This window comes from Trichoderma reesei, assembly GCF_000167675.1.
Source record: "Trichoderma reesei QM6a unplaced genomic scaffold TRIREscaffold_1, whole genome shotgun sequence".
Classification (NCBI taxonomy): domain Eukaryota; kingdom Fungi; phylum Ascomycota; class Sordariomycetes; order Hypocreales; family Hypocreaceae; genus Trichoderma; species Trichoderma reesei.
This window is the reverse complement of record NW_006711148.1, coordinates 3,713,792-3,738,026: the sequence shown is the minus strand read 5'-3', so window position 1 is coordinate 3,738,026 and position 24,235 is coordinate 3,713,792. Positions and strand designations below refer to the sequence as shown.

Sequence of the window (24,235 nt, the reverse complement as noted above, 5' to 3'; positions counted from 1 at the left end):
CTTGACTACCCAGCAACAAGGGCAGGATTATCAGAAAGCTTTGTGAAATCAAAGCAAGTTAATATATTGTAACAATGTAGCCTTCCCTATATGGACACGGAATGGTCCGGCTCTACAGCCAAACAGGATCCTGGTAGTACAAGCATACAATCCAAGCGAATCCCCCAGGGTACCCAAAGGTTATATACCACAGGCTCAGAATATCCTCACCAAAACTGTAGAAGAAATGACTTGGCGTGAGCCTTTAGTTCCTCCTCCCAAACCCTCACGAATCGGCTTCTAGCCCCTATGATCACTCGCTGTTGCGTCCATAGAAAGATGGACAGCACATATGCGGTGTTTTATGTTGACCAATCAATACCCAGTTGCCGATGAATTGCCTCCATAGCCTTGACCAGCTCATCTTGTTTCGAGACTGATCAGGCCAGCAAATGTCTTCCTTTGCAAGAGAGACCCTGTATATCCTTTCTATTTTCCCTGAGCCCAACTTTCAAGGGGCTCGCGATGGCAGCGAAAGCATGGCCAAATCATGACCAGAGAAATAATGTTCAGGGTAATCCGCTGGATAAAGGTTGAGCGGGGTCCTGAGACATAACGGAATAGTATCATGTATAATGTGTCGGGGCTGCAACCCCCGTCTGTCAAGGCGGCCCGTTGGTCGGGCTGTTGGACCACTCAGACGAATCCAACCAATGGAGCAACTTTTGCAGTAGCTTGTTGATGTTGACCGGCTTGGAGATGTAATCGTCCATGCCCTTTTCTAGGCAGGTTTCGCTATCTCCTCGCAGAGCGTACGCGGTCATGGCAATGATTGGAATCGGGATCCCCTGAGTCCGAATCTTCCTCGTCGCCTCGAATCCGTCCATGACGGGCATGCTAATGTCCATGAGGACCAGGTCGTAGGTGTTGGGTGAAGCTTTCAACGTCGAGACGGCCTCTGCCCCGTTGGCAGCAATGGTAGTGTTGTGGAAACCGAGAGACTTGAGGACGCGGGCCAGCACCTTCTGGTTGACAAGATTGTCCTCGGCTGCGAGGATTCGCTTCCGTGGCGCCAGTTCCTTGATCCGCTGCATCATGCGTTCCTTTTCTGCGTCCTGGCGGGACTTTTCGCTCTCGCGCTCCGCCTTGTCAGGGGCATCGAGCTGGTTGAGGTTGGCAATCTTCTTGAGCTTGACGGTGAACCAGAAGACGCTGCCGTTGCGCTCGCGATTCGGTCGGTAGCCCATCTGGCCACCCAGCAGTTCGGCGAGGGACTTGGCGATGGATAGCCCCAGGCCCGTTCCCTGATATCGCTTCTTGGTCGGCTTCTCGAGCTGGGTAAAGGGCTTGAAGAGATTCTGCACGGCATCCTCGGGCACGCCGATGCCGCTGTCGGTAACCTCGGTCAGGATCGTGTAGTACGTGTCGTCCTGGCTCGTCACCGAGGCGGCCACCTGGACGGACCCGGCCTCGGTGAACTTGACGGCGTTGTCGATGATGTTCTGGAAGATCTGGCGGAAGCGCAGCGGATCGCCCTGGGCGGACTTGGGCAGGTCCGGCGACAGGAGCAGCTTGATGTAGACGCCCGGCAGCAGCGTCATCTGGACGTTGCGGACGACGGACGTGATGATGCTGGCGACGCCGACCAGGTCCGTGTTGACGGAGAAGTTGCCCGACGCCAGCTTGGAGTAGTCGAGGATGCCGTTGATGACCTGCAGCAGCACCTGGCCCGACTCGGAGATGATGTTGGCCGTGTCGCGCTGGTCGTCGCTCAGGGGGGTGTCGAGCAGCAGCGCGCAGGCCGACAGCATGCCGTGCATGGGCGTGCGGATCTCGTGGCTCATGTTGGCCAGGAAGTCGTTCTTGAGCTTTGCGCTCTCCTCGTACGCCGCCACGAGCCGCAGCTCGGCCTCGCGGCGCTCCGTCAGGTCGCGCGTCACCTTGCCGAAGCCGACGTGGACGCCGTTGCGGTAGATGGCCGTGATGGTGACGTTGGCCCAGAAGCGGCTGCCGTCCTTGCGGTATCGCCAGCCCTCGTCCTGCACGCGGCCCTCGCGCAGGCAGGTGATGAGCTCGGCCTCGGGCTTGCCGGCGTCGAGGTCCTCGCGGCCGTAGAAGTTGGAAAAGTGCCGGCCGACGATGTCCTCCTTGCTGTAGCCCTTGAGCAGCTCGGCGCCCGTGTTCCAGGTGGCCACGTAGCCGCGCGTGTCGAGCAGGAAGATGGCGTAGTCCTTGACCGTCTGGATCAGCAGCCGCAGCACCTCGTCCACCGACAGCGCGTGCTGGATGATCTCGCCGCGCGTCTCGGCCGTCGTCGGCTCGATCTCGTCCCACTCCAGCACCAGCGACAGCAGCTGGTCGCCGCGCAGGATCGGGATGATGCGCGCCGAGTACGACACGCCGTGCGCCGCGTAGGCGCCGTGGCACAGGTTGAACTTGCGCGAGGCCACGGCCACCTCGATGGCCGCCGCCAGCGGGATGCGGTCGAAGCGCTCGAGCGGCGAGCCCCCGTACAGCGTGGCGAAGAGGTCCTTGCCCAGCAGCTCGTCGGGGCGGCACTTCCACGCGTCGACGACGCCTTGGGACGCTCGCAGGATGCGGAACGAGGGCGAGACGACGAGGGTGGGCACGGGCGAGAGGTCGACGAGGTCGGCGGCGCTGAAGGGGGGTATCGTCGAGTCTGTCTCGGTCGGCGCTGTCGTGGTCTTGGAGTTGATGTTTGCGTCGCCTGTCGTCGTTGTTGTTGTTGTTCCGTCGACGAATGCTGATGCGCTGTCGTTTCTTGTTCTTCTACTGCTGCTGCTGTTGTTGTTGTTGCTGCTGCTGCTGCTGCTGCTGCTGCTATTACTATTCATGTTGGCACCCTCTGCTCCGGCACCCACAGCATCACCGCCGCCGACGCTGTCCATGCTCATCATGCTGGCGCTCAGGCTCGTATCAAGGCTGCCGCCGCTCATGGCCATCATGCTGGCGGCGCTGTCCTTGTCCCTGTCCTTGGAACCAGCACCACCACCAGCAGCAACACCACCACCACCGCTGTGACTGAAACTGCTGTTGCTGTTGCTGTTGCTGCTGCTTATGCCGTGAGCGTCCGATCGATCTCGGCGCCCCTGGCTGGCCTCGTAGTCGTGGTCGTCGTCGTGCTGGCTCAAGTGGCCGGATGCTCCCGCGCCCTGAGAAATCATGCTGTCGGCGCCTGGCCCGTCATCACGGGCGCCCATTTCGCACTCGCTGAAGAAACTGCTGGTGGTCATCAAGAGGAGCAGGCCCCATGTCTAGTGCCTGGAGTAGTGCGGGTAATATGGCAAGGTCAAGCCAAGGTCAAAGCAGGGCCCAAGCAAGGCACATGCAACACCCAGACACTCCTCGTCTCCAGTCTTCTGTCAGAGCCTACAACATGCTAATTACTAGCAGCACAAGACTAATCTCCGTAGTTTCCTCCTCGTCCTGCTACATCGCCATGACGTAACGACTTCGGAAGTTCTCCTCCGCATGGCTTCTTGCTTTAAATGCCCTCCTCGTCCGGCACCTCCTTTGAAAATCGACTGTACTAATCTTCCTTCATCCGTCACCTCGGGTCTGTGGCGTCGTGCCCTTTCGCCGGCAGGGCTTCTCCCGCCCATGTCGCTGCTATCTTTAGCAGCCCAGCGAGACGCACGGAAACCTCTCGTCTCTTCTCTGGCTCTCAAGTCTCCTCTCGCGTTTTACCGAGCAGAACGGGGCCTCCGGAATGCAAGCCCTGCTTACACGGGAGATCACCATTCGTGCTGCCAGGCCTTTCTTCTCCACTCTTCCAACGGTTTGGCGTCGAGCAATTAATGCAAACGTGGCTTAGCCGGCCAAAACCGACTCCGGATGGCACAAACAGCAATGATTGTCGATGAGGGGGAGGCACCATCTGCCCACGGCGGCACCGCGGAGGGCTGGGCTCGTCTCTATCTCGACAGTATCCAATCTATCCCTGAGCAACTCAGCCCAGATCTCCGAGGACGCCAGGCACATGAGAGTGACGATGACGGTGACGGTGACTATCCGGACGGCTTGGGGATTACAGGTAATAGTATACGACAGAATGGAAACAGAACACTCCGCTGTGACATCTGGATTACTAGCTCATGGATCCTGGGGAGAGAGCCAAGGTTGTCTCTCCATGTGGCTGAAAGCTGGGATTTCTACTCGCCAGACATCCGTTAGTAGATCGCCAGCCGCTGCAGAGCTGCAGTGTGACGACAATGCGCGACCTTCCAAGGCATTGATGACCCCCTGACTCGGTACCTACGAAGGCCACTCCGGAAGAGTCCGGCAACCCACTCGCTCTAGGTGTCGTTTTGACCGATTCTTGCGAATCAATATGACAGACGACATACGACAGAAATTATCCGCGTTGTAGACATTCCGTCATCTCCAGATACATTTATGTTACTGTCTGTCTAGAAATGCCGAGACTCTGGACTACCGCGACTCTTGTACTCCGATCTCGCACACGTTGGATGCAACACAGGCTCAGGTCGACTAGTTCGAGTAGTTCGCCAAACTTACCATTGAGGGATCTTGTTGAACAGGAATATTGTAGTCGAACTCCTTAGTTGGTAAGAGTTTCGACCACTATATGGTTCGACCACCATATGGCTCGAGCGATGAATCTGAATGACCGCCTAAGCGCATTGTTACCTCCATCAGCCATCTGACAGGACGCAGCATTTCATACTGCCACAACATACTACCCACTGATCATTCTCCAAGTGGTGGCGCATACTGTCACCTCTCCACGTATGTTTGACGTGTCGGTGGCTTTATAGCCTTCGAGACGTCTCCCAGATGGTTCGCTCTTCATTCCCAGCTAACCGACCATGTAAACTCGCGAATCAGGCAGCGGCTATCAGAAGTTGCCAATCGTCCAGCCCAGGCTGTTTGTAAACAAAAGGACAATTCACTATACCATATCAGCCAGAAATACATAATGAACCGCTCGTGAACTCATGGTGTTACATTGACAGGCTGACTCGCTTCGGCATCCGCGTATGAGAACATGCAAGCCATCTGTCAGTATATGCATGCCTGTCTTGGTTACACATTCTCTGCTGCAGCACTCGGCATCGGATCCCATGCAAATTCCTCAAGATCCCCTAACCCTCTTTGTATTCTCATAGGCAATTTCTTTCTATGATGAAGAGAATCATATTACCCCTTTTAGGCACAAGGCGTGTACATCATAGCGGGATATACACCACGGTTGTTCAGATCTAGGTAGTATAAACAGCGTCTCGCTGCTTCCATCTGTGGAAAGACTTACAGCTCTCATCAAGGAATAATGGGCAAACACGGCAGCTCCTCAACATTCGACTTTGTCATCAGAGGCGCAGGCGTCGTTGACATCCACCTCGCAATTGCATCAGTCTTGAAGAAGGCCGCACGCAGATTGTCTTGCTTCAGGATCAGACCCAAAGCAAAGACAGTTCTTTCGAAGGGGCCTTCAAGGAATATGATTGAGTAATCCTATTTGAACCGTAGCATATTCCTATTTGAACCGTAGTGGTCTGTGCAACAGCTAGAGAGACACCCCCAAGTGGTAAGGTCCACGCCCGCACAGCAAAATACAGTGTAGCACACTGGCGGTCATTACCGTCAAGGATATCACCAGAAGGGACAGCAGCGGCATTAGCTTCTAACCGTCGCCGGGTTGCTCATGATCTCTGCGTAGGTACCTACGGATAGCTGGCTGCAACTTGGACCTACAGACGACTGTAAGGAGGCCCTGCTGCTGCTGCCTCTGCTGCTGCCTCTGCTGCTGCCTCTGCTGCTGCTGCTGCTGCTGCTGCTGCTGCTGCCTCTGCTGCTGCTGCTGCTGCAGTTATGGCTTTAGCCCTAGGGTGATGGCGGTCACGATAATAAAGGCAGAGGGTCTACAGTATTAGAGATCGCGATACTGTTATTTGTGGTGTTGTTGTGCGGGTTACAGGATGTACTATTAGCTTATACTGTATATGGGTGTGCAGCTCTGGGACTAGTGGTGTAAGCGTAATGATTTTAGTACGGGCACAGACCACTACAGTTCAAATAGGAATATGCTACGGTTCAAATAGGATTACTCATATGATTTCTTCAGAACGAATAGCAGTGTCAATGACTTGTTTATAGTACCCAACATGTCGGGATGTCGCTGCGATGGCGCAGTCCCGAGATTGGGAGTGATCTTGACTCATATGCGAAGTATTTCACGAAACGGCTGCATGAACTCTTGGAATATGAATGGAAGGACGCAAATGGGCGAGATAAGGGTGAATTTGAGCTGCAAATGTGGTCTATCTGAGGGTGGTCAAGTGTCTTTGGGGCTTTCATTTATATGGTCGACTAAACAGATGGATTAGAGTGTTCCTGTGAAACCATATTCATACCGGATATGCCCCAGCAGTACACTTACTTTCTCGAGAACTCAAATAGGCCTTAGTTGAATTTCAAGCTCAAGATTCAGAATTCAAGCGCGAAGGTAGACGGCCAGAATCATTGACTCGCCCCGTTAGCAGTCAAGAAATCAAAGTCCACGCCATCCTGAGCCTGCATCACACTCCTCTCATACAAACCCCTATACCCACGCGCCGGCCGCCTCCTAGTCTCTGCAGGTCCAAGCCCTTCCAGCCGACTCTCTAACCTATCTTTCCTCTCCGCAACTCTCCTCCCAATCTCTGCTTCATCAAGCTCCACCTCAAGCATTCGCCTCTCCACATCACAGCAAATGACATCTCCCTCCCGTACAACCCCAAATACACTTTCCGGCAACGCAGCTTCAGGCGAAATATGCAAAACGATGCTCCCCCCCGCCGTGCCAGACATGCGTCCATCTGAGAGGCGCAACATGTCCTTGACTCCACGGGCTGCCAGTTTGCGCGGGATGGGTATCAGTCCTGCCTCTGGCATCCCTGGGCTTGAGAAGCCAATGGGGCCAATACCCTGTAAAACCAATACGCTGTTTTCATCAACATCGAGATCTGGATCATCAATGCGCTTGGCAAGATCCTCGGGGCCCGCGAAAACCACAGCTCGGCCTCGATGAGTGAGAAGATGCCTGTATTTGCTGGCGCTGGCTTTTATAACGGCTCCGTGAGGGGCGATATTTCCATATAAAACTGCGAGACTAGAAGACGGATACAGTGGGTTGTCCAACGGTCGAATGATCTGCGAAGTGAGCGGAAACGGGCGAAAGCCCTCCTCATCCAGAGCCTCACCCAAGGTCTTACCCGTTATCGTCAGGGCATCCAGCTTAAGCAGTGGCCGTAACACATTGAACAGAGCAGGAATGCCTCCTGCATTATGCAAGTCCGTCATGTAGTTGTCGCCGCTGGGCTTAAGATCAACAACCAACGGCGTCCTTCTTCCGATCTCGTCTATTGTCTGTAAGGTGATTTTGCCGTTTACTTCTGGATGCCGGTTTGCAATAGCGAGGAGATGCACGATGCCGTTGGTGGAGCCTCCGATGGCTTGAAGCACAGTAATGGCGTTATGGAAAGATGCCTCGGTGAGAATGGATTGCGGAGTGCGTTTGTGCTTGGCTGCTGCTATAGCATTTGCACCCGTCTGCTCGGCTATTCGCAGTCGAGCGCTTGATACCGCGGGAGCAGTTGCACCACCGCGAAGCGGAATTAGTCCAAGAGCTGCCGTCAAACAGGCGATTGTGCTTGCGGTGCCCATGACGCCGCATGTCCCGGCCTAGGTATGCAGCTGGTGTAAGTCGAGTTCTCACCTCCAGACTTGACAAGTCTTACCGTCGGAGCAAGTTCCTCGTTCAGTGCTGAAATGTCCTCGATATCAATCTCGTTTGCCCGGAAAGCCGCCCAGTTGTTGCGGCAGTCTGTACAGGCCCCAATACGGCCGCCCCTGAAACTCCCGGGCATCATTGGCCCCGTGATCAGAGGCAATATGGGCTTGTTGGCGGATATCCCTCCCATGAGCTGAGCCGGGACTGTCTTGTCACATCCTGGTTCACCATATGCCATCAGCCATCCATGGTCAACAACAGTTCTATGTGAAATCAAGCTGACCACCAATGACAATACACGCATCTACTGGCTGCGCCTTGATCATCTCTTCCGTATCCATGCTCATGAGGTTCCTCAAAAACATGCTCGTCGGCGAAGAAAACGACTCGTGGATGCTAATCGTTGGGAACTCAATCGCCAGCCCCCCGTTGAGCTGGACACCCCTCTTTGCCGCCTCAATGAGCTGGGGGACATTGCCGTGGCAGGGATTGAAGCCCGAGTACGTGTTGATGATGCCAATGATGGGTCGTGAAAGCGCGTCCTCGCTGTATCCCAGGGCTTTGATAAAGACCTTGCGGAGGAACAGAGAGAAGTGAGGATCGCCATAGTTGGGGAGCCCTTGTCTCATGCCGACTGCGGGATGGATGGGGCGAGAGAGGTCATAGTCGGCTTTGGAACCTGGCGTGGTGCCGTCTCTCGAGTCTTTTCGTTTGTCCATGTTGCAGTGGCTTTGGTCTGTAAGAACCGTGTAACTAAATGAAGCGGGTTTTTTGTTTTCTTGGTGTTTTGTGCTGGTGATTGCGTGATCTTGCACCAGATGGCCGTTGGCAGGGATCAGTTGTGTGGGTTGTGGAGGGGTTGATTGCCATCGCGGATATGTATCCGGCTTGAGGTCTAAACCACGGTTTCAACAGCCATCTTCGTCTCTACTGATCTGGAATTTCATACAGAGACACAATTGTTTCTTGCTGAAGGTTGTAGCATGTCACAATGTCACCCAAGTTAATCACAGTATCAGACTATTACCAGGACATCTTGTCAGTCCAGAGCATGATGCCCCATGTGTCGTACTGCCAAGCATGCCGATGATTACGATGTAGAGCTGCAAGAGAAACTGCTCTTTGTATCGATGAGATGGCTGATCACTGTCGGTAGTTGTTATGTATAGATGGATTGGCAAATTAAGACACTGTTAATCTCATAATTCCTCCTATTATGCACCACTTTCCTATGCTCCCTCGTTTCCGGATCCGGCAATTCTAGTCTTCGGCCAACTGCATTCCGGATCAGCCAATGTCGATCGACGATGAATCTCATCACCGACTTTATCTCATATAGACAGATCAGAGACCAGGGGTAATAAGATATCTCGATCGAGTAAGTAACTGCTGTGGTTCCGGCCATGTTTCTGTTAGTCATACTTTCTGAGACCGGCGTATTCCGTGATGGGGCCGAAGCAAGGCGGAAAAAAAAAATCTGACCCTGGCCTATCACTTGTGATGCCTTACAGTCAAGATATTCTCATATTTCACGTTACAAAGTTTCCAAACTGGCATACAGCCACGAATATGTGGTCACCTTGATCTCGAGATAGGAAACATCTAGAGGGACTTTGATGGAGTTTTCTGGAAGCCATCAGTAAATAAAGCAGGCATTCGCAACTCCATCCCACGCATCTCGTAGGGCGTCAACTAACACGGGAATCCACTTGTCGAATGAGCGGCAACTCTGGCTCCCGGCTCACCGGTGGCCCCCAATCCAGTTTTTTTTCCTTGGCTTAGGAAGACGCCTTAAGAACGAGCATTTCCAGTGTCGATTCCTCAAAATGGAAACCTCTGTTCATGGTTGCGTTGCTTGTCTGCTTCCTTTGTGCCTTATAGATCTGTTTAGATAGGTACCTAGCATACCCAAAATGGCAACGGCTGGTACGTCTCTTCCCCATGGAAGGCCCCTTTCATGTACTCCATACTACCCCAGACTTCACGAAGTCTACACTTTCGACTCAGTCTTTGAAGATCTGAAATACTCCCAGCATGCACTGACAACCTCATTCATAGTCACACTCGCTGCTGAAGACATCTCAATAACTTCCTACCCCGATGGCGGCCTCCAGGCATGGCTCGTCGTCCTCGGCTCATGGGCCTGCATGATCACCTCTATGGGGCTCCTCAACACCATGGCCGTTCTGCAGGCGAGACTATCAGAGAATGAGCTGAAGCATCTCCCTGAATCGACAATTGGTTGGATCCTCAGCAGCTATGCATTTTTTCTCTACTTTTGCGGAGCGCAAGTCGGTAAGTCATCTTATTCACCTCCCCTGATATGCCTGGAGAAGACGCTCGAAGAGCTCATAGCTAACGAACTGGCATCTCTAGGCCCCATCTTCGACGCGTATGATGTGAAATACCTGGTCATACCGGGCAGCATCGGCATCGTCATCTCCATGATGCTCATCGGTCTCTGCAAAGGTCCGTCACTCAACCCATCCCCCCTTTTCTCTCATACACACTCCAACTCACACATAATCACCCCCCCTCGCAGAGTTCTACCAATTCTTCCTCTGCTTCGGCCTCCTCGGCGGCGCCTCCGCCTCCCTCCTCTTCAACCCGGCCATCGCCATCATCGGCCACTACTTCGACAAGCGCCGCGCCCTCGCCACGGGCATCGCCTGCACCGCCGGCGGCCTCGGCGGCATCCTCTTCCCCATCATCATCCTCTACCTCACGCCCGAGATCGGCTTCCCCTGGGCCACCCGCGTCATCGCCTTCATCTGCCTCGCCATGGGCTGCCTCGCCGTCGCGCTCATGAAGAATCGCCTCCCCGACAACAAGAACACCAGCATCCGGCCCGGCAGCGCCATCGACCTCGCCGCCCTCCGCGATCCAAAGTACGCCCTCACCACGCTCGCCGTCTTCCTCGTCGAGTTTGCCGTCTTCATCCCGTACACGTACATCTCCTCGTACGCCATCCACGCCGGCATGCCCACCCAGCGAGCATACCTCCTCAACGCCCTCGTCAACGTCGGCGCCATCCCCGGCCGCGCGCTGCCAGGCTATGCGGCTGATCGCTTCGGCGCCTTCAACATCCTCGCTCTCACGGCAGCCACTTGCGCGGCTCTCATCTTTGCGCTCTGGTACACTGCCGCCACTAACGAGGCGGAGATTTACTCGTTTACTGTTCTATACGGGTTCTGGTCTGGTGCTGCGATTAGTGTCACGCCCGTGTGCATCAGCAGGGTGTGCAACATTGAGGATATTGGCAAGAGAACTGGCACGGCGTTCTTCATTGCGAGTTTTGGTGTGCTTATTGGCTTGCCTATTGCTGGTGCCATTATCAAGGCCGAGAATGGCTCGTATAACGGCGTCATTGTGTTTGCAGGCTGTTTCTATGCGGCGACTGTTGCTACGCTATATATTGCGCGAGGTGTGGCTGCTGGTTGGGGTCTCAGAGTTATCTTCTAATGTGGGATCTTGGGGATAAGAGACGCTTGACAATGATGATGATAATGATCCATGAGCAACACCTTTCCCATGGCTGACCTGAAAAATTTACTTCGTCAGCTTGAGAGAATAGAAAGGACATAGAGCGATTCTGTCATACAACTTTGTGCTATATTCCGTACGTTTTGCCGCATCTACTTTATACAAATCGTCCAAATCAACGCCAAGCTAGGCCAGGTAGACAGGCAACAAGCAACATATAGCCTCCGAGATGAACCAAACTCCGTAAGTAGAGTAGATAGCATCGCTCATCAGTCATTCAACGACACCTTGACCCATTTCTTCTGGCGACCTCCCTTCTTCGCCTTCTTGCCCTGTTCGGGCTCAACCTTTCCAACTGTCTTATTCACCTCGGCCTTGTTCATCGGTTTGAGAATGTTCTGCCCGTTCCATACCGAATTGACACTTCCAGCAGTAAGCTGAGGCTTCTGCGCACTCAAAAGCCAGCTCTTTGCTTTCTGGACAGCTTCTGTAGCTTGTTGGGCAGTGGGCGAGGTTTTTGCGTCTTTCGAGCCAGCACCTGTGGTCTTGGTCTGCGGCTTCGCGACATTGAGTGCGGGAAAGTTCTCTTTGGTGACCCATTTAGGAGCTCTTCTAGAAGTTCGTTTCCTAGAAACTGGTGCCTCCTCAGGCTTCTCCGCCCGCCAGCTTGGGTCCGGAGGTGGCTGAACGTAGACCTCTCTAAGAATACGCTGTCAGTTCAAACTTCCTGTCATGACTTGGCCAGAATGTCGTCAATACTCACTCAGTAGTGTCTGCACCTCTAGTAAGCCGTTCATATTCGGCCCTGGCATATGTAGCATACTGAAACAAGCCGCGTACCCCGGGAAGCCGGTGATTCTCTCCTAGGTCTCTCGCCCTCTTGCCACTGAGATCAACGGCATCGGGGTACGCACGGTAATTGACGAGCGTGTGCAAAATCTCGACCAGGCGGTCCTCCAAGTCGTGAGCTTCCTGCCTCAGAACCTCATGCAATGGTGTCTGGCCCAGGGTATCCAGTCCGTTGACATCGGCACCGCGCTCCAAGAGGCCGATCACCATATCCCAAAAGCCGAACCGGCAGGCCACATGTAGAGCGGTGCTTTTGGTTGTCGTACAGACAACGGGGTTGAAAGGGCGGTCTCTCCTAGCGCACTTTTCCATGGCCGTGAAGAGAATATAGACAATGTCTTCTTGGTCGTGAGCCATGGCACGAACGATTGGCAGGTTTCCTTGTTCGTCATTGTGGAAAACGCTTGCGCCTTTCTTCATCAAAAGCGACACGACTGATGTGTGGCAAGCGGCGGCGGCAAGATGGAGAGGCCGTTGCTTCAAAGGTGCGCAGCTCATCGACTTCCAGCACTTGTGGTTGCACTGATGGCGATAGGCAGTCTGCGTGATCAGGCCGTGGTCGGCACCAAATCGGAGCAACACTTCGACAGTCTGGGCCACGTTGGCTTCCCATTGAGCCTTCTCAAGGGCAAGCATTCTGTCAGCATGCTCAGCCTCTAGGTTGATGGGCCAGTGAGTAGCTTCAGAACGAGCATATGCTGCCTCGTCATCTCGAAAGGTCTTCTCCTCATCAGACAGGGCAAAGTCCCGAAAGCGGCTCCACGGCAGCTTGCGCATCACGGTAATGTGAAGAGCGGTATAGCCAAAGGGACTATACGTGTTGGGGTCGGCACCTCTGGTGAGGAGGTATTCCGCAGTTCGTGGGAGTGCATAACTGCAAGCAGTCCGAAGCGGTCCGTCCAGAGCCCCCAGACTTGTGCTGAGAGGTCGAGAGATGGCGTTGTATAGCGGCTTGATGTCGGGATAGAGTGTCATACTCTCGTCGAGATTGACGCCGTTCTTGAAGAGAAAAGTAGCCATCTTGGGTGCATCATAGAGCAGCGCGGCCTGAACAATATCAATATTGTCCATGGGATTGAATGACCTATGAACATTAGCCTCCGAGTCCTGAATGAACCGCGTCGAATATCGGATATCTCACCCTCTAAGCTGTGAAGCATGCTTGCTGAAGATGGCCCATTGCATCAAGTTCTGCGAATCGAGCTTGGCCGCGTGAACAAAGACGGTTGAAAGAGCGTGATGAAGGCCCTTGGACTCTGCCAGCTGGATGAAGGCCCGGGTAAACAAGGCGTCCGAAACTGCCCAGTAGAGGCTACGACTGCATTTGCTGAGGGAGCTCAAGTCCTGTCTTCTCACGATGTGGCCCGTGATGTGGTCCGTCAGCTCCTGCGGGAGCTTGCTCAACCCGCCCATGGTGCGTGAGTTCTGTCGTCTCTGCTGGGAGATGAGGAATATGATAGAGGCTGGACCCAAGAGATGAAACTTGAAGATAGAAAGAGGAATGGGAGATGGAATATGAGAGATGCAAAAGAGACCAAAGTTGAGGATGATGATGATGGAGGAAGCAAGATGTGAGTGTGAGCCGGAGGTTGAAAGCTGGGGGTTCAGCAAAAGAAAAAAAAAAAGGAAAAGCGTGGCTGTATCAGAGAACAAAAAGTCCAAGTTGAAGTGAATTGTATGGGATCTGCTAGAAGATGCCCAGGTATGAGATCCACGTCCAGTCCAGGCCAAGCCACCAAAACTTCGCGTGCCAGCTGTCAAATGGAGGTGAAGAACGAATGAAATCGCAACCGCGCTTGAAACTTTGGGACCAGAACTTAGCCGAGTCCTTGACCGCCCAAGTCGATTCCATTGTCGGGTTTGCTCAATTGTAATTTCTTCCCATTGTCGTCGGTTGCACACGCAGTTCCTGGTCTCGTTTCTTGTTCACATAGCACATGAGACATCAAAGTCAGGGACAGGTTCTACTTGGACTCATCCAAGCGGGCACACAAGCTTGTCTTTCATATAGAACATTGAGAATAGCGATGTCTAGGCAAGTTCGTTACCCGAAGAGCTTATGCTATCTCTCTCTTCTAATTCATGTATATGAGTCTGTAGGTAGTACTCGTAGTCATAATAGAACCCCCTTGACTCATCACCCATGCCCAATAGCAACCATCTATCCACACATTCCGCTACGAAGATCTATCTTACACGCATGAAATTGACTGCTATTGATGAAATATTGCACGGAAAACAATTCAAGTAGCGTAGCAACAAAGCAAACTATACGCTTAGATGATCATGTGCTTATTATATCCTTTGCGCCATCGCCTGCCAAACGTTCCACACCCAAGGTTCGTCCCGCCCCTTTTTCCTTCTAAACAAGCAAACTCCAGATAAGATGATGAGAGTAAGAGAAAGCCAAAGACCAAAGAGCAGAAGTCTATCTACATTTGATAAGGCGTCTCTTTCCGAACAATGTACACCTCGCCCACAAGTACCGCGCACCCCACGATCATAGAGATAGAAATGATGGGAAGATTGACGCGCGCAAAATCTAGGCTTCTTACGCGGATATGCTTTCTCGCAAGAATATCACGCCAGAGCAGACCCGCAAGAGAGGCGCTGAACGCAGAGCTAAACGCTCCGTAATTGACACCGATGGCCATGCTGTACACTGTTGCCCAAAAGGTCCGGTCGCTAATGGGGACACCGCTCCGATCATGAATCTCCTGCCACTTCTGGATGATGCGGCAAAGCAGTATCGTGGTGCCAATGTTTGTCCCCGCAAACTGCATCTTCGTTAGCCAGCGATCGGATAGGATGTCTGGGATTGATACTTACGTTGCATAGAACAACGGAGAGGAAGCCCATGCCCCCTATGGCGCCAACCGTGCCAGTCCTGTTCACCCAGTGGTCCCATCCATAGGCAAAGACAGGAACCCAGCCCTTCGTGACTAGCCCCTGAACAAGGACGAACATACAAAAGGCGAATGGAACGAGTGCAAATGGTAAATGAAGGATGACAGCCGCCGCCGTCGGAAAGGTCTCCTGGCACCACCTCAGCGCATCTTGGCCCAGGGACTGTAGAGTGGCCGGCCCGCGTGGCATTTGGACCGACGACAACGAGTTCTGGCGCCTTCTCTCCACGTCTTCGTCAGAAGAGGGCACGAAGAGTCCCTCGGGTGGCGTTTCAGTGACGACCTGGTTCTGTCCGCTCTTCTCCCCAAGCGAACTGCCATCGCTCGTTGAATTCTGTTGCTCCTGTTTCTCCGCATCCGCAGGTTGTGATAGCATTGAGAGCTCCACGTTGGCTGAAGACATCGCGGCGAGGGCGCGAGCATCAGTGTCTTCGGTCAAGAGGATTGTTGGAGTTGAGACTAGTCCGCGGGCGGGTGGGCTTAGTACTTTCGTGCCATCTCCCTCGTTCAGGTTGCTGATTTCCTTGGGAGTATCGTCAAGCTCATGATCGTCACCCAGATCTGGGGATTGGACCTCCTTTGACGTGAAGCCTGGAGAGAACGAGCCGGCTCCATGCTTCGCCCCGTCTTGCAGTCCAGTCTGGGCAACAGACTGTCGCCTCGATTCGTCGGCTAGGATTCGCTCGGCGCGCGCATTCTCAAATTCCAGTCTGCCTTTTCTCGCAATCTCGCGCGTTTCTTTCCGGTGATACCATCCAAAGCCGAGATCCCAGCAGAACATGACGAAAGCCGCCGGCAGGGTGACCCAAAACACGGGATGAGCGCCGCTTTTGGTGCTTGCGGCGTTGATTGCCAGCACCGTGATGAGGGTGGCCGCCATGATGACGGCTCCGAATGCCGCTCCGCCCTTGTCTAGAAAGGGATTCATGATCTCTTCGAGAGACAACAACTTTCCTTCGTCATTGTTGGCGAGGTCCGCCTCATCTGCATCGGTATGGCCCCTCGCGTGCGGGATATTGGGATTGACGGGCTTCTTGGCCTTGACGTGGTCTGGGAGTTCGTGCAATTCGATCGAATGGGGGATCAGGTCCTCGTTGGCAAAGACAACGTAGAGCAGAAACGGAAAGAGAACGATGGCGGTGGCAACCACAGGAACGATCATGTTGGCCGTGTAGTTGATGAACTTGATGTTGAAGGCCCCCGCGAGCACAAGATTCGTCGGGTTGGAAGACACCAGAATGGCAGAGGCAACATTTGCAATTGCGAATTGGGTATGAATCCACGCTCTGGGGTGTACAATGTTGCTTGACACCCGCGTCATATACGCCAGAAAGGCAGTCCCCGACAGGATAATTGGATCGTTTCCGATGAAGCTGCCCAGAACGAAAAAGAAGGCGTAGAGGTAGAAGAAAAGCCGATGTCCGACCTCTCCTCCCCATTGGAGCACCCTGAAGGCCAGATAGCGGATGAGACCAGATGCGTCGATGGAAATGGCGATGTAGGCCAGCGTGAGAAAGAAGACCATGATGTCGATTGGCGAAATGTTGTCAGCGCCAATGGTGCCATCGTGGACTTCCTGCCGGCCAATGGCCTGAATGGCCAGCAGAAACAGGTCCGCGATGAGAGGCGCAGTGACAAAGTTCATCGGAAAGTTGAGCCGCACCCAGGGCTTGATCTTGCCATTGTTGTCGTTGTCATCATTGAGCGCCAGCGGAGGTGAGCGAAACTTTCTCTTCGGGATGATTCTCAGGGCTGCAACGGCGTCCAGGAAGCGATCCCAGAGTTTCCTGGGCACGAAGATGGGGATGGGAAACGGACAAAGAACGTTGATATCTGGGAAAGGGGAGATGATCAGCAGTCTGACAACAGAAGTGTAGCCCAGAGCTGTGCTCCGAGATTGCCCTGGAGTTGAAGCTGTGCCGGTGAGGCGAATCGACCTACTTGTGAGAATAAACACAATCAGCGTGATGATGGAGCGCCAGTCTCTGATCTGGCTCGTCGAGAGCGAATCGCCGTCATCCCGCGCCATGTCGGTAATGAGAGATGAGCTCTGTTGAGCCCGACGATGGTTCGCCGTGTCCCTGGCTCGGGTCTGGCTGAGCGCCAAAAGAGAGAGATAAAAGGAGGCCGGGTTCAATGACGTTGGAAGTTTCGATCTGGTTTCTCACCGTCGCCACCTACAAATTCTTTGCGGTCAAAGGCGGTCGGGCTCCAGTTCTGGTGTATGTGGTGCTGTCCAGCAGCTTCTCGAGCCGTTCTAGGCAGTGTCCGACGGCTTCAGCACACGACTTTAGCGCTCGGTCAGCGAATACAGGCGTCCACAGGCCCTAAGCAACCACTGAAGAATTGGGGGTCCTTATCCACACCGACTTCCAAGTTTGAGATGGGTCATGAACGTTCCGCAGTCCAGCTTCCTCTTCTTACTTCTCTCCTCCAGCATTCGGCAGACGAGAGGAGAAATATCGTCACTCTTGCAACCAACCACCAGCGAACCTGCGATCCGTCGAATTTGCTTCTTATACTCCCGCCTCGGTTCGAGCCCCGCGCAAGTGCCAGAAACCGGGCTCTTGGCCTTCTTAGCTCATGCGACAGACTCCTCCACGTGCATCTGGCTCTGGGATGGCGGCCACCCAGAAGCAAACAACAAGCGATGACTTCGCTGGTCCGAGTCCCTTGACTAAACCCTGGCTAATACTGCGGATAATGCAGCCAAGCAACCTTTCTGGCAACGGGGCAAACAAACCTCAGCCCGTCTGGGTCACCGAATCCTTGATACCTTATATATGCCTGCTGCACAAAGCACGGCTCGAAGGGATGTGCTGCAGCTCTCGTGCTTGGTCTGGGGTGGCGCCACTTGCGCGACCCTCGACATCAGTCTCGAGACTGGGCTTCCAGAAGGGATGACGAGCACAGACGGGACAAGGGCCATCGTTCAAGACGAGGCTCTGGTGCAGCCCCAGAGTGTTGCTGACAGTAGCAATGGTTGACGATCCCATCTCGGGGTAGTGGAGCGCCTACTGTAGAGACCGGGGCTGGCAAGCAGGACAAACTCGACATCGAGCCGGACGATCAAGCCCATCTTTGGCCCATCAGCTGCTGCCAGTTGGTCTGTGTTACCCCCCTCAGCTCGGGCAATCATGGCTGTGCTCGTCTCGTCTATGCCTCATCCAGCCGGCTGCAGCAGGGCGAGCTGGCTTATTCTGTTGCCTGGGCCTCTCCCGCAGCGACCAGGTCACAGCTTGCTTGGCCGCAGAATGAGGAGACACCGAAATGGACGCACCTATGACGAACAACCGAATCCTTCCAGCGACTGTCCTCCAATATCCGAGGGGGTACTTTCGCGTCGTACATTTTAACCTGTGCAGACGCTCGTCCCTGAGCTGGCTAAAGGGGAGGCAGGGAACGATGGAAGAGCCTCATGGCAGCAAGAGATGGACTGCTCCTTCGAACCTCTGCCTCTTGGTATCAATGTCTTATAACATGCTCACTCACCACCTCCTCCCTTGCTTAGGGCGCTACCGTTTTGCACCAGCTGTTGGGGGAATTCCTGCACAGCTACCTAGTATCTAGTTGGCTTTACTGAGACACCTGCCTGCTCAGCCGCTGCACGGCGATTGCACACCCGCCAGAGAGCTGTTGAGCCGAATCCATCGGCGTCTGTCAGAAGCTGATGCCGGCGCTATCGTGGGATGCTTTGCTGAGTGATGCCATCGTCTCTCATGGCAGCAATCTGTCGGTCTCCCTCGCATCGGCAAACAATGCCACGAAGCCCGTAGAGGTCATCTGCGCATGGCCAGTCTCTGGCCAGTATGGCGCCGGATCCAGGGTTTTGTAAGTCAAGCTGATCAGTTTCGCGACACCAAGTCATTCATAGCCCAAGCAATCCACCCTTCAGACAAAAGCACCCTGCTGGTCAAGAGCGGCCCGTTCGTACACTTTCTGACTCTTCATCGACAGATACTACGTGCTAATAGCAGCATGTCTGTTTGCTCGAAGGGAGATATGGATCAAGAATGCTTGTTTGGCTGCAGCACTGCTCCTCCCAGCTGTAGCTGCTGTCCATGGCATCGTCCTGGCAGCGTTGCATCGCGACAGTAAGGGGCACTTCCCGCCTGTAGCCCAGTTGTCCAGGCTAACAGTTTTTCCATGGATAGAGGCTGTGGACATGGACGTATATGGTGCTTTCCAGCTGTGCTCAATTGGCGTTCTCGTCGTGCCAGTGACCGTCAGGCTATCCGAGACGTATCGCAATACTCCAGGTCGCAATACAATCTTTCTGTGGGCAGGCTTGCTTCTCGCAGGTAAGCATTCGAGTCAAAACAACCAGTTGACCCCTCTTTGATCCATGTTTTGGCTGCCTTCTGCATTCCAAGCACTACACGTCACCAGGAACCCCCAACGACTGACTGATCACCCTTGCATCCAGGACTACTCAGCCTCACCATTGAGTTTTACCGAGCCCAGACATTCCCCTGCAGTCAGGATGCTCAAGGCAACCCGATACCCAACAACCCCTCGAAGTTCCCTTACGGAGAAAGCACAACATGTGGACTTGTCTGCTCCGAAACAGAGGGGCCGTTCTCGCCCATGCGAAAGGGCTCATCGAGTGACATCTACGTGATTCCTGCGCCCAGCCGGCTCACGTTCGGCACGGCGACACTCCTCGCGGCCGCGTGCTGCGTCCACACAATTGTCTGGATGGCATCTATGGCGGAACTGGTGTTTGAGGATAACTGGAAATCACCCTTTGGCATCAAAGTCGACGATAGCCAGGCTGACGAGCAAATTCCGGGCACCAACGGTGCAACAAAGAAGACTATGAGGGATGTCAACGCCATGATTCGCTTTTTCCTCTCTGTAGTGGCGGTTCCCATCTTTGGGGGTGCCGGGCTTGCCATTCTCATTATCGGCGAGATCAACTTCTTCAGTGGTCCAGTCAGTTACCAAGTTGAGTCGCTGGCCAGCATTGGTGAGTACTCGGAAGCTTTTCCAGCAGTTGACACAGAGGCGGATATTCTCTTTCACAAGGTACTGACTAAGTAAAGGACAATGGTCACCTATTGTCGGAACGGGATTGGCAGTCATCGGATCGCTTTATCTTGTCCTTGCCGCTGATGTGAATGCCGTCAAAGAAGAGTCTGGCTCCATCGGTGGTTGTCCTTGCACATGTTGCTCGCATCATGGTCCTGACCCAGACAATTCTCACGGGCAATCTATAGCATTATGCTCTTCGAGCGGCAGCAGTCCTGGATCGCACTCCTCGGAGGACGGGTACACCACAGAAACACCCGGATCAAGCACTTTTCCAGAAATGGGACAAACTGACACGGAATCTGCTGTCCCCTTGCACAATGTCGACCGGGTGCAAACTACGCAAACCAGCGCTTCCACTAATGCATCGGTGACCATGCAGCGACACACGTCTTCGAACAGCACAGTCAGGCCACCATCCACGACAGGCTCCAGTAGCAGACGAAGGGTTGCTAAAATCATTGTCTCCGTGGGCGAAACACTCGGCTCCAAGGCGCACAATCTGGTTGATGACTCCGAGTTCAGAAGAGGAAAAGCAGTGGATTGGCCCGAGACACCAGGAGAGCCATGGAGAAATAAGGAGCTCCGCATCACACGCGCCCTATATAACCCTAGTCGAGATGCAGATGGGAACGCCACCCCGCTGCCACGCTCCCCTTCGCGAGCGGGTAGCTCTAGGGGAGATGCCAGAGGGCGGTCCCCTCGGCCGGGGCTATCGCCGTCTCGCTCACATTCCCCCACGCGACCGCCTCCTGCTGTAGCTCGACAGCAGCGAGCTGGTACACTGCCGGAAACACCGACTTTCAGACGTCATGATCACCACCCACCACCTCTACCTCTTCTTGCTCAGGAGCGCCAGAGGGCGCGAAGCGATACACTCGAAGTTCCATCTGTAAGCCATGACACTTCACCTCAAAACCGTTATCTGCAAGCGGTGATGAGCGGGGGGCAAGGTTCATTGCAAGACTTGCAGAGCAGTGACAGTGACGTTGACGAGAAACCTCCCGCTGTACCGGGCGAGAAAAAGCCTGCCGTCTCGTCCCCAGAAGTGCCACCATTATCTTCATCATCATAGTTGTACATTTCGATTAACAATGTGTATTATATCGGCATGCTCCCAGTCAGCCGCATTTCATTACCAAGCATTAAGAATTGGGCGTTGTGGTTTTCCCTCTTTCTCTTTGTTCTTTCACATTAGGGTTGAACGGCATCGTTATTTGACAGGTTCTGAGCTCGGGAAGGATACAGCATGTTTAAGACAAGTTTCATAGAGGTTAGAATGATATCCGTTACGTTTGTTGATATTATCAAGTTTGCGACGTTAAAGAAGGCAAGGTTGTTGAAACTTGATGGAACAAAGCACAAGTAGAAGAACGAGCCCTATCCTCGTGACGTCCCTACTGATATTAATACCGAGCTCCTTCTTGACGCCCATCTTGACGTCCAGCTTGAAAGCCGTCTTAACTCGCCAAGCCTCGACCTAGCTACATCTTGACAAAGAGTAAGAGCCATTCCACCGAAAGAGCAAGCAAACAAAGATTGATTGCAAACAGACACGTAATTGTAACTCCTGCGTGCGTACCAAAGTTGCTATTACCGCAAAGAGCCTTTTGTTCAAATGTCAAGAAGTCTCGTCCAATTCGGCTGAAACTACGAGAACAATCAAACAAGACGCTTGAGAGGACATATAATACGATTCAACATGTTAAATAAAACTAAATCATAGTAGAAGCGTTTATGTTGTATCTAGACTATTGAAGGCCTAGAAGGATATACATCGCTTCATGTTGTTCGTTCGACCTTTTCCTCGTAGTTGGCTCTCATCAGCCGTCACGTAGATCAGAATAAGACGTGATGCATATTATCGTCACAGTAATTGCCTTTTCTACTCCCGTTTGTGATTCGGCGACGAAACGGGATTACAATACCAAGATGTTGTGATAAGCACAGGCGGAATACACTTGAAGAAGATCATGACAAGAATTCTACTATTTATTCGCGCCACTCATCACCAAAACACTTTGTCCATCCCATGCTAACCCTTCTTGTTTGTTACTACCGTCAAGATCTTGCTTCTCTCTGCCAAGTTTGCAACGATATGCAAGCAAAACCAAGAGTGAATCTGCCTCCCACGCGTCCCCTCCAACATCTATTCCAATCTCAGCCCCGGCGCATTCTACCTAGCTGAGTACCTAGGCAGAACGCCCTCTCTTCTCAACTCTATCCATGACCATAAAAAGATACCCAAGATGGAACTAAGCCCCTCACAAACTAAAGGGGCAGCCAAGACAATGTTGAGCGCCGAAACAACCATACAAGCAATGGTATAAGAGGCATTCCGCCCTTCCTCATTAGCCTCAAACCTCCTGAGCCACCGAATGTATGGAAAGAGGAGTACGATATGAGGTATCACGTTAAGGACGCGGGTATAACGCAGCCGACTAGGTTTCTCAGAGCTTGACGGGTCCTGGAATCCAGGACTCGTAGACTCATTTCTCATCCACCATGCCAAGACTATGGCACAGCAAGCATTGCACACCATCGCCAGCGCACTCCCCAAGTGATATGCTGCGTCAAAGGCGTAGAAGACTATGGCCATGAGGCAGTATCTTCGATCGATTTTCCGGTGCTGCTGGTCAAGTTCGTGGTCGCGGATGTCTCGCAGCCAGATGGAGAGTATGATGAGCCCGGTCGCGAAGGAAGTGTGGAACAGCCATCGAAGGAATGGTATGAGCAGAGCGAGCCCTAACGCGGCATCTTCAGCCTCGATGGCCATGATGCAGGGTGTAGGAGTGTAGGGAGAGATGAATATGCGACTTTGCTGGATATGCTGGGGGCGAAGAGAAAGGACGGTGGTAGTTGGTGATAACGAAACAGCCCGTTAACGGATTTGGAGAGAATGGATATAGTAAAGACTTGGCTTGTTGTTTGCTGTTTGAGACTCTGAGCATCAACAGGACACTGAGTCACCACAACGAATCTCGCTATCACTGATGAAGTGAAAGAAGGGAAGGCTTTTCAGTGAATAAGCAAGAGCAGTCAGCATGTGTTATATCTGGCGTCTTTTCATTGTCGACAAAGCCCATGCTCAGGGACATCCCACAATCACCTTGGCTATTTCAGGGGCAAACGAATGCATCTACCTACTGTGTTTAGACATAGATACATTCCGATTGCCATGTACAAACGCGCTTCCCGAACGCTGCAAGATATTTCAGGCATCATGGCAGATGCTCATCTGACCAATCGAGTCTGAGGGCATGCCCTTGAAGCTGTTTGATGGTTTCTTTGTCTTGGTAGAGGGATCCAACCAACCAACGAACCCAAACTTTCCGAAACCGACAGCTAAAGAATTTGTTTCTGTTTTTAGCTTCCAAGCAATGGCACAGAAGCATTGTCTCGCCTCTGATTAGTTTTCAATCGAGGGTGGCAGGAGATATTAAGCCACTCTTCCTTTGAAGCCAACTCACCCGCCCTGCACAACAATAATGGAAGTCTATATCACTTTTGATACGATGAACTTCAATGAAATGCTATTTATGCGTTTGTTACTCTGAGAGAAAGCGACCAGATGCAATAGTAGCTTTGCAGAATTGTCTTTCTGATGTTTGAACTATTACAGGCCGTTTGATAAAAGGATCAGATCCAGGTGGTTACGCTTCATCTCGATATAGGCACAACCTTTATCAGGCTACAGAAGCATCCGACTGACAAGTTATACCAATGCTGTCAGGAGATATAAGATCCATCCTCTGTCTCCTCCTTCATACTGGGGATGTACACTGTTTCAACAGATGGTATTAGCGATTCACTAGTTACCTTTTTTATTCTCATAGGGCACCATTCAAAAAGACCCCTAATGGGATGACGTCACCGTTATATCACTCCCACTAGGTAGGTACCCAGACATGACGATGCTCTGAGCTCTCCTTCAATCAATCAGCCTCAGCTTTAACAGCAGTTCGACAGATGTCACTCGCAAAACAGGATTTGCTCAAGCATTACTCCGTAGGTAAGAGCTAAAACAACATTACATACCCTCCGCAGCTCAATGCACCTGCCATTGGGTTCCCCGACTTAAACTGCAGGGTACCTGCATCGTCCCCTCCCGGCTCGCCACTCAACTCACTTTGACTTACACAAACTCACAGAACTCACTCAGCTCACAACTCACACAGTTCACGACTCACCAACAATCGAGCAACTGAAAACATCTCAGAACTACTCAAACCGG

The 24,235-nt window shown here is 52.9% G+C and overlaps 6 protein-coding genes across 6 annotated transcripts; 2 read left to right on the top strand and 4 right to left on the bottom strand.

Moving 5' to 3' along the window:
• Window positions 1–641: 641 nt before the first annotated feature.
• On the bottom strand, window positions 642–2,834 carry TRIREDRAFT_53902 (histidine kinase; the record flags this gene model as incomplete). Its single annotated transcript, XM_006961440.1, has 1 exon — window positions 642–2,834. The coding sequence occupies one exon, from the start codon at window positions 2,832–2,834 to the stop codon at window positions 642–644; it is 2,193 nt and encodes a 730-aa protein (XP_006961502.1).
• A 3,646-nt stretch (window positions 2,835–6,480) lies between these two features.
• TRIREDRAFT_53872 (dehydratase) lies at window positions 6,481–8,451 on the bottom strand (the record flags this gene model as incomplete). The annotated part of the gene is made up of 3 exons (XM_006961439.1): window positions 6,481–7,683; window positions 7,740–7,951; window positions 8,016–8,451. 3 exons carry the CDS (start codon window positions 8,449–8,451, stop codon window positions 6,481–6,483), a joined length of 1,851 nt encoding a protein of 616 aa, XP_006961501.1.
• Window positions 8,452–9,645: 1,194 nt separating this feature from the next.
• Window positions 9,646–11,194, top strand: TRIREDRAFT_53434 (uncharacterized protein; the record flags this gene model as incomplete). The annotated part of the gene is made up of 3 exons (XM_006961873.1): window positions 9,646–10,027; window positions 10,109–10,201; window positions 10,275–11,194. 3 exons carry the CDS (start codon window positions 9,646–9,648, stop codon window positions 11,192–11,194), a joined length of 1,395 nt encoding a protein of 464 aa, XP_006961935.1.
• Window positions 11,195–11,484: 290 nt separating this feature from the next.
• Window positions 11,485–13,477, bottom strand: TRIREDRAFT_103403 (uncharacterized protein; the record flags this gene model as incomplete). Its single annotated transcript, XM_006961438.1, has 3 exons — window positions 11,485–11,914; window positions 11,979–13,148; window positions 13,206–13,477. 3 exons carry the CDS (start codon window positions 13,475–13,477, stop codon window positions 11,485–11,487), a joined length of 1,872 nt encoding a protein of 623 aa, XP_006961500.1.
• Window positions 13,478–14,315: 838 nt separating this feature from the next.
• Window positions 14,316–17,548, bottom strand: TRIREDRAFT_44640 (uncharacterized protein). The gene is made up of 4 exons (XM_006961047.1): window positions 16,912–17,548; window positions 15,545–16,803; window positions 14,894–15,310; window positions 14,316–14,841 (listed from the first exon to the last, which is right to left on the bottom strand). The coding sequence occupies exons 1-4, from the start codon at window positions 16,997–16,999 to the stop codon at window positions 14,497–14,499; spliced, it is 2,109 nt and encodes a 702-aa protein (XP_006961109.1). The 5' UTR covers window positions 17,000–17,548; the 3' UTR covers window positions 14,316–14,496.
• Window positions 17,549–18,724: 1,176 nt separating this feature from the next.
• Window positions 18,725–19,938, top strand: TRIREDRAFT_40830 (uncharacterized protein; the record flags this gene model as incomplete). Its single annotated transcript, XM_006960978.1, has 4 exons — window positions 18,725–18,801; window positions 18,928–19,064; window positions 19,125–19,271; window positions 19,397–19,938. Coding segments are annotated over 4 exons (903 nt in total), but the record flags the coding sequence as incomplete, so codon positions are not given.
• Window positions 19,939–24,235: the final 4,297 nt, after the last annotated feature.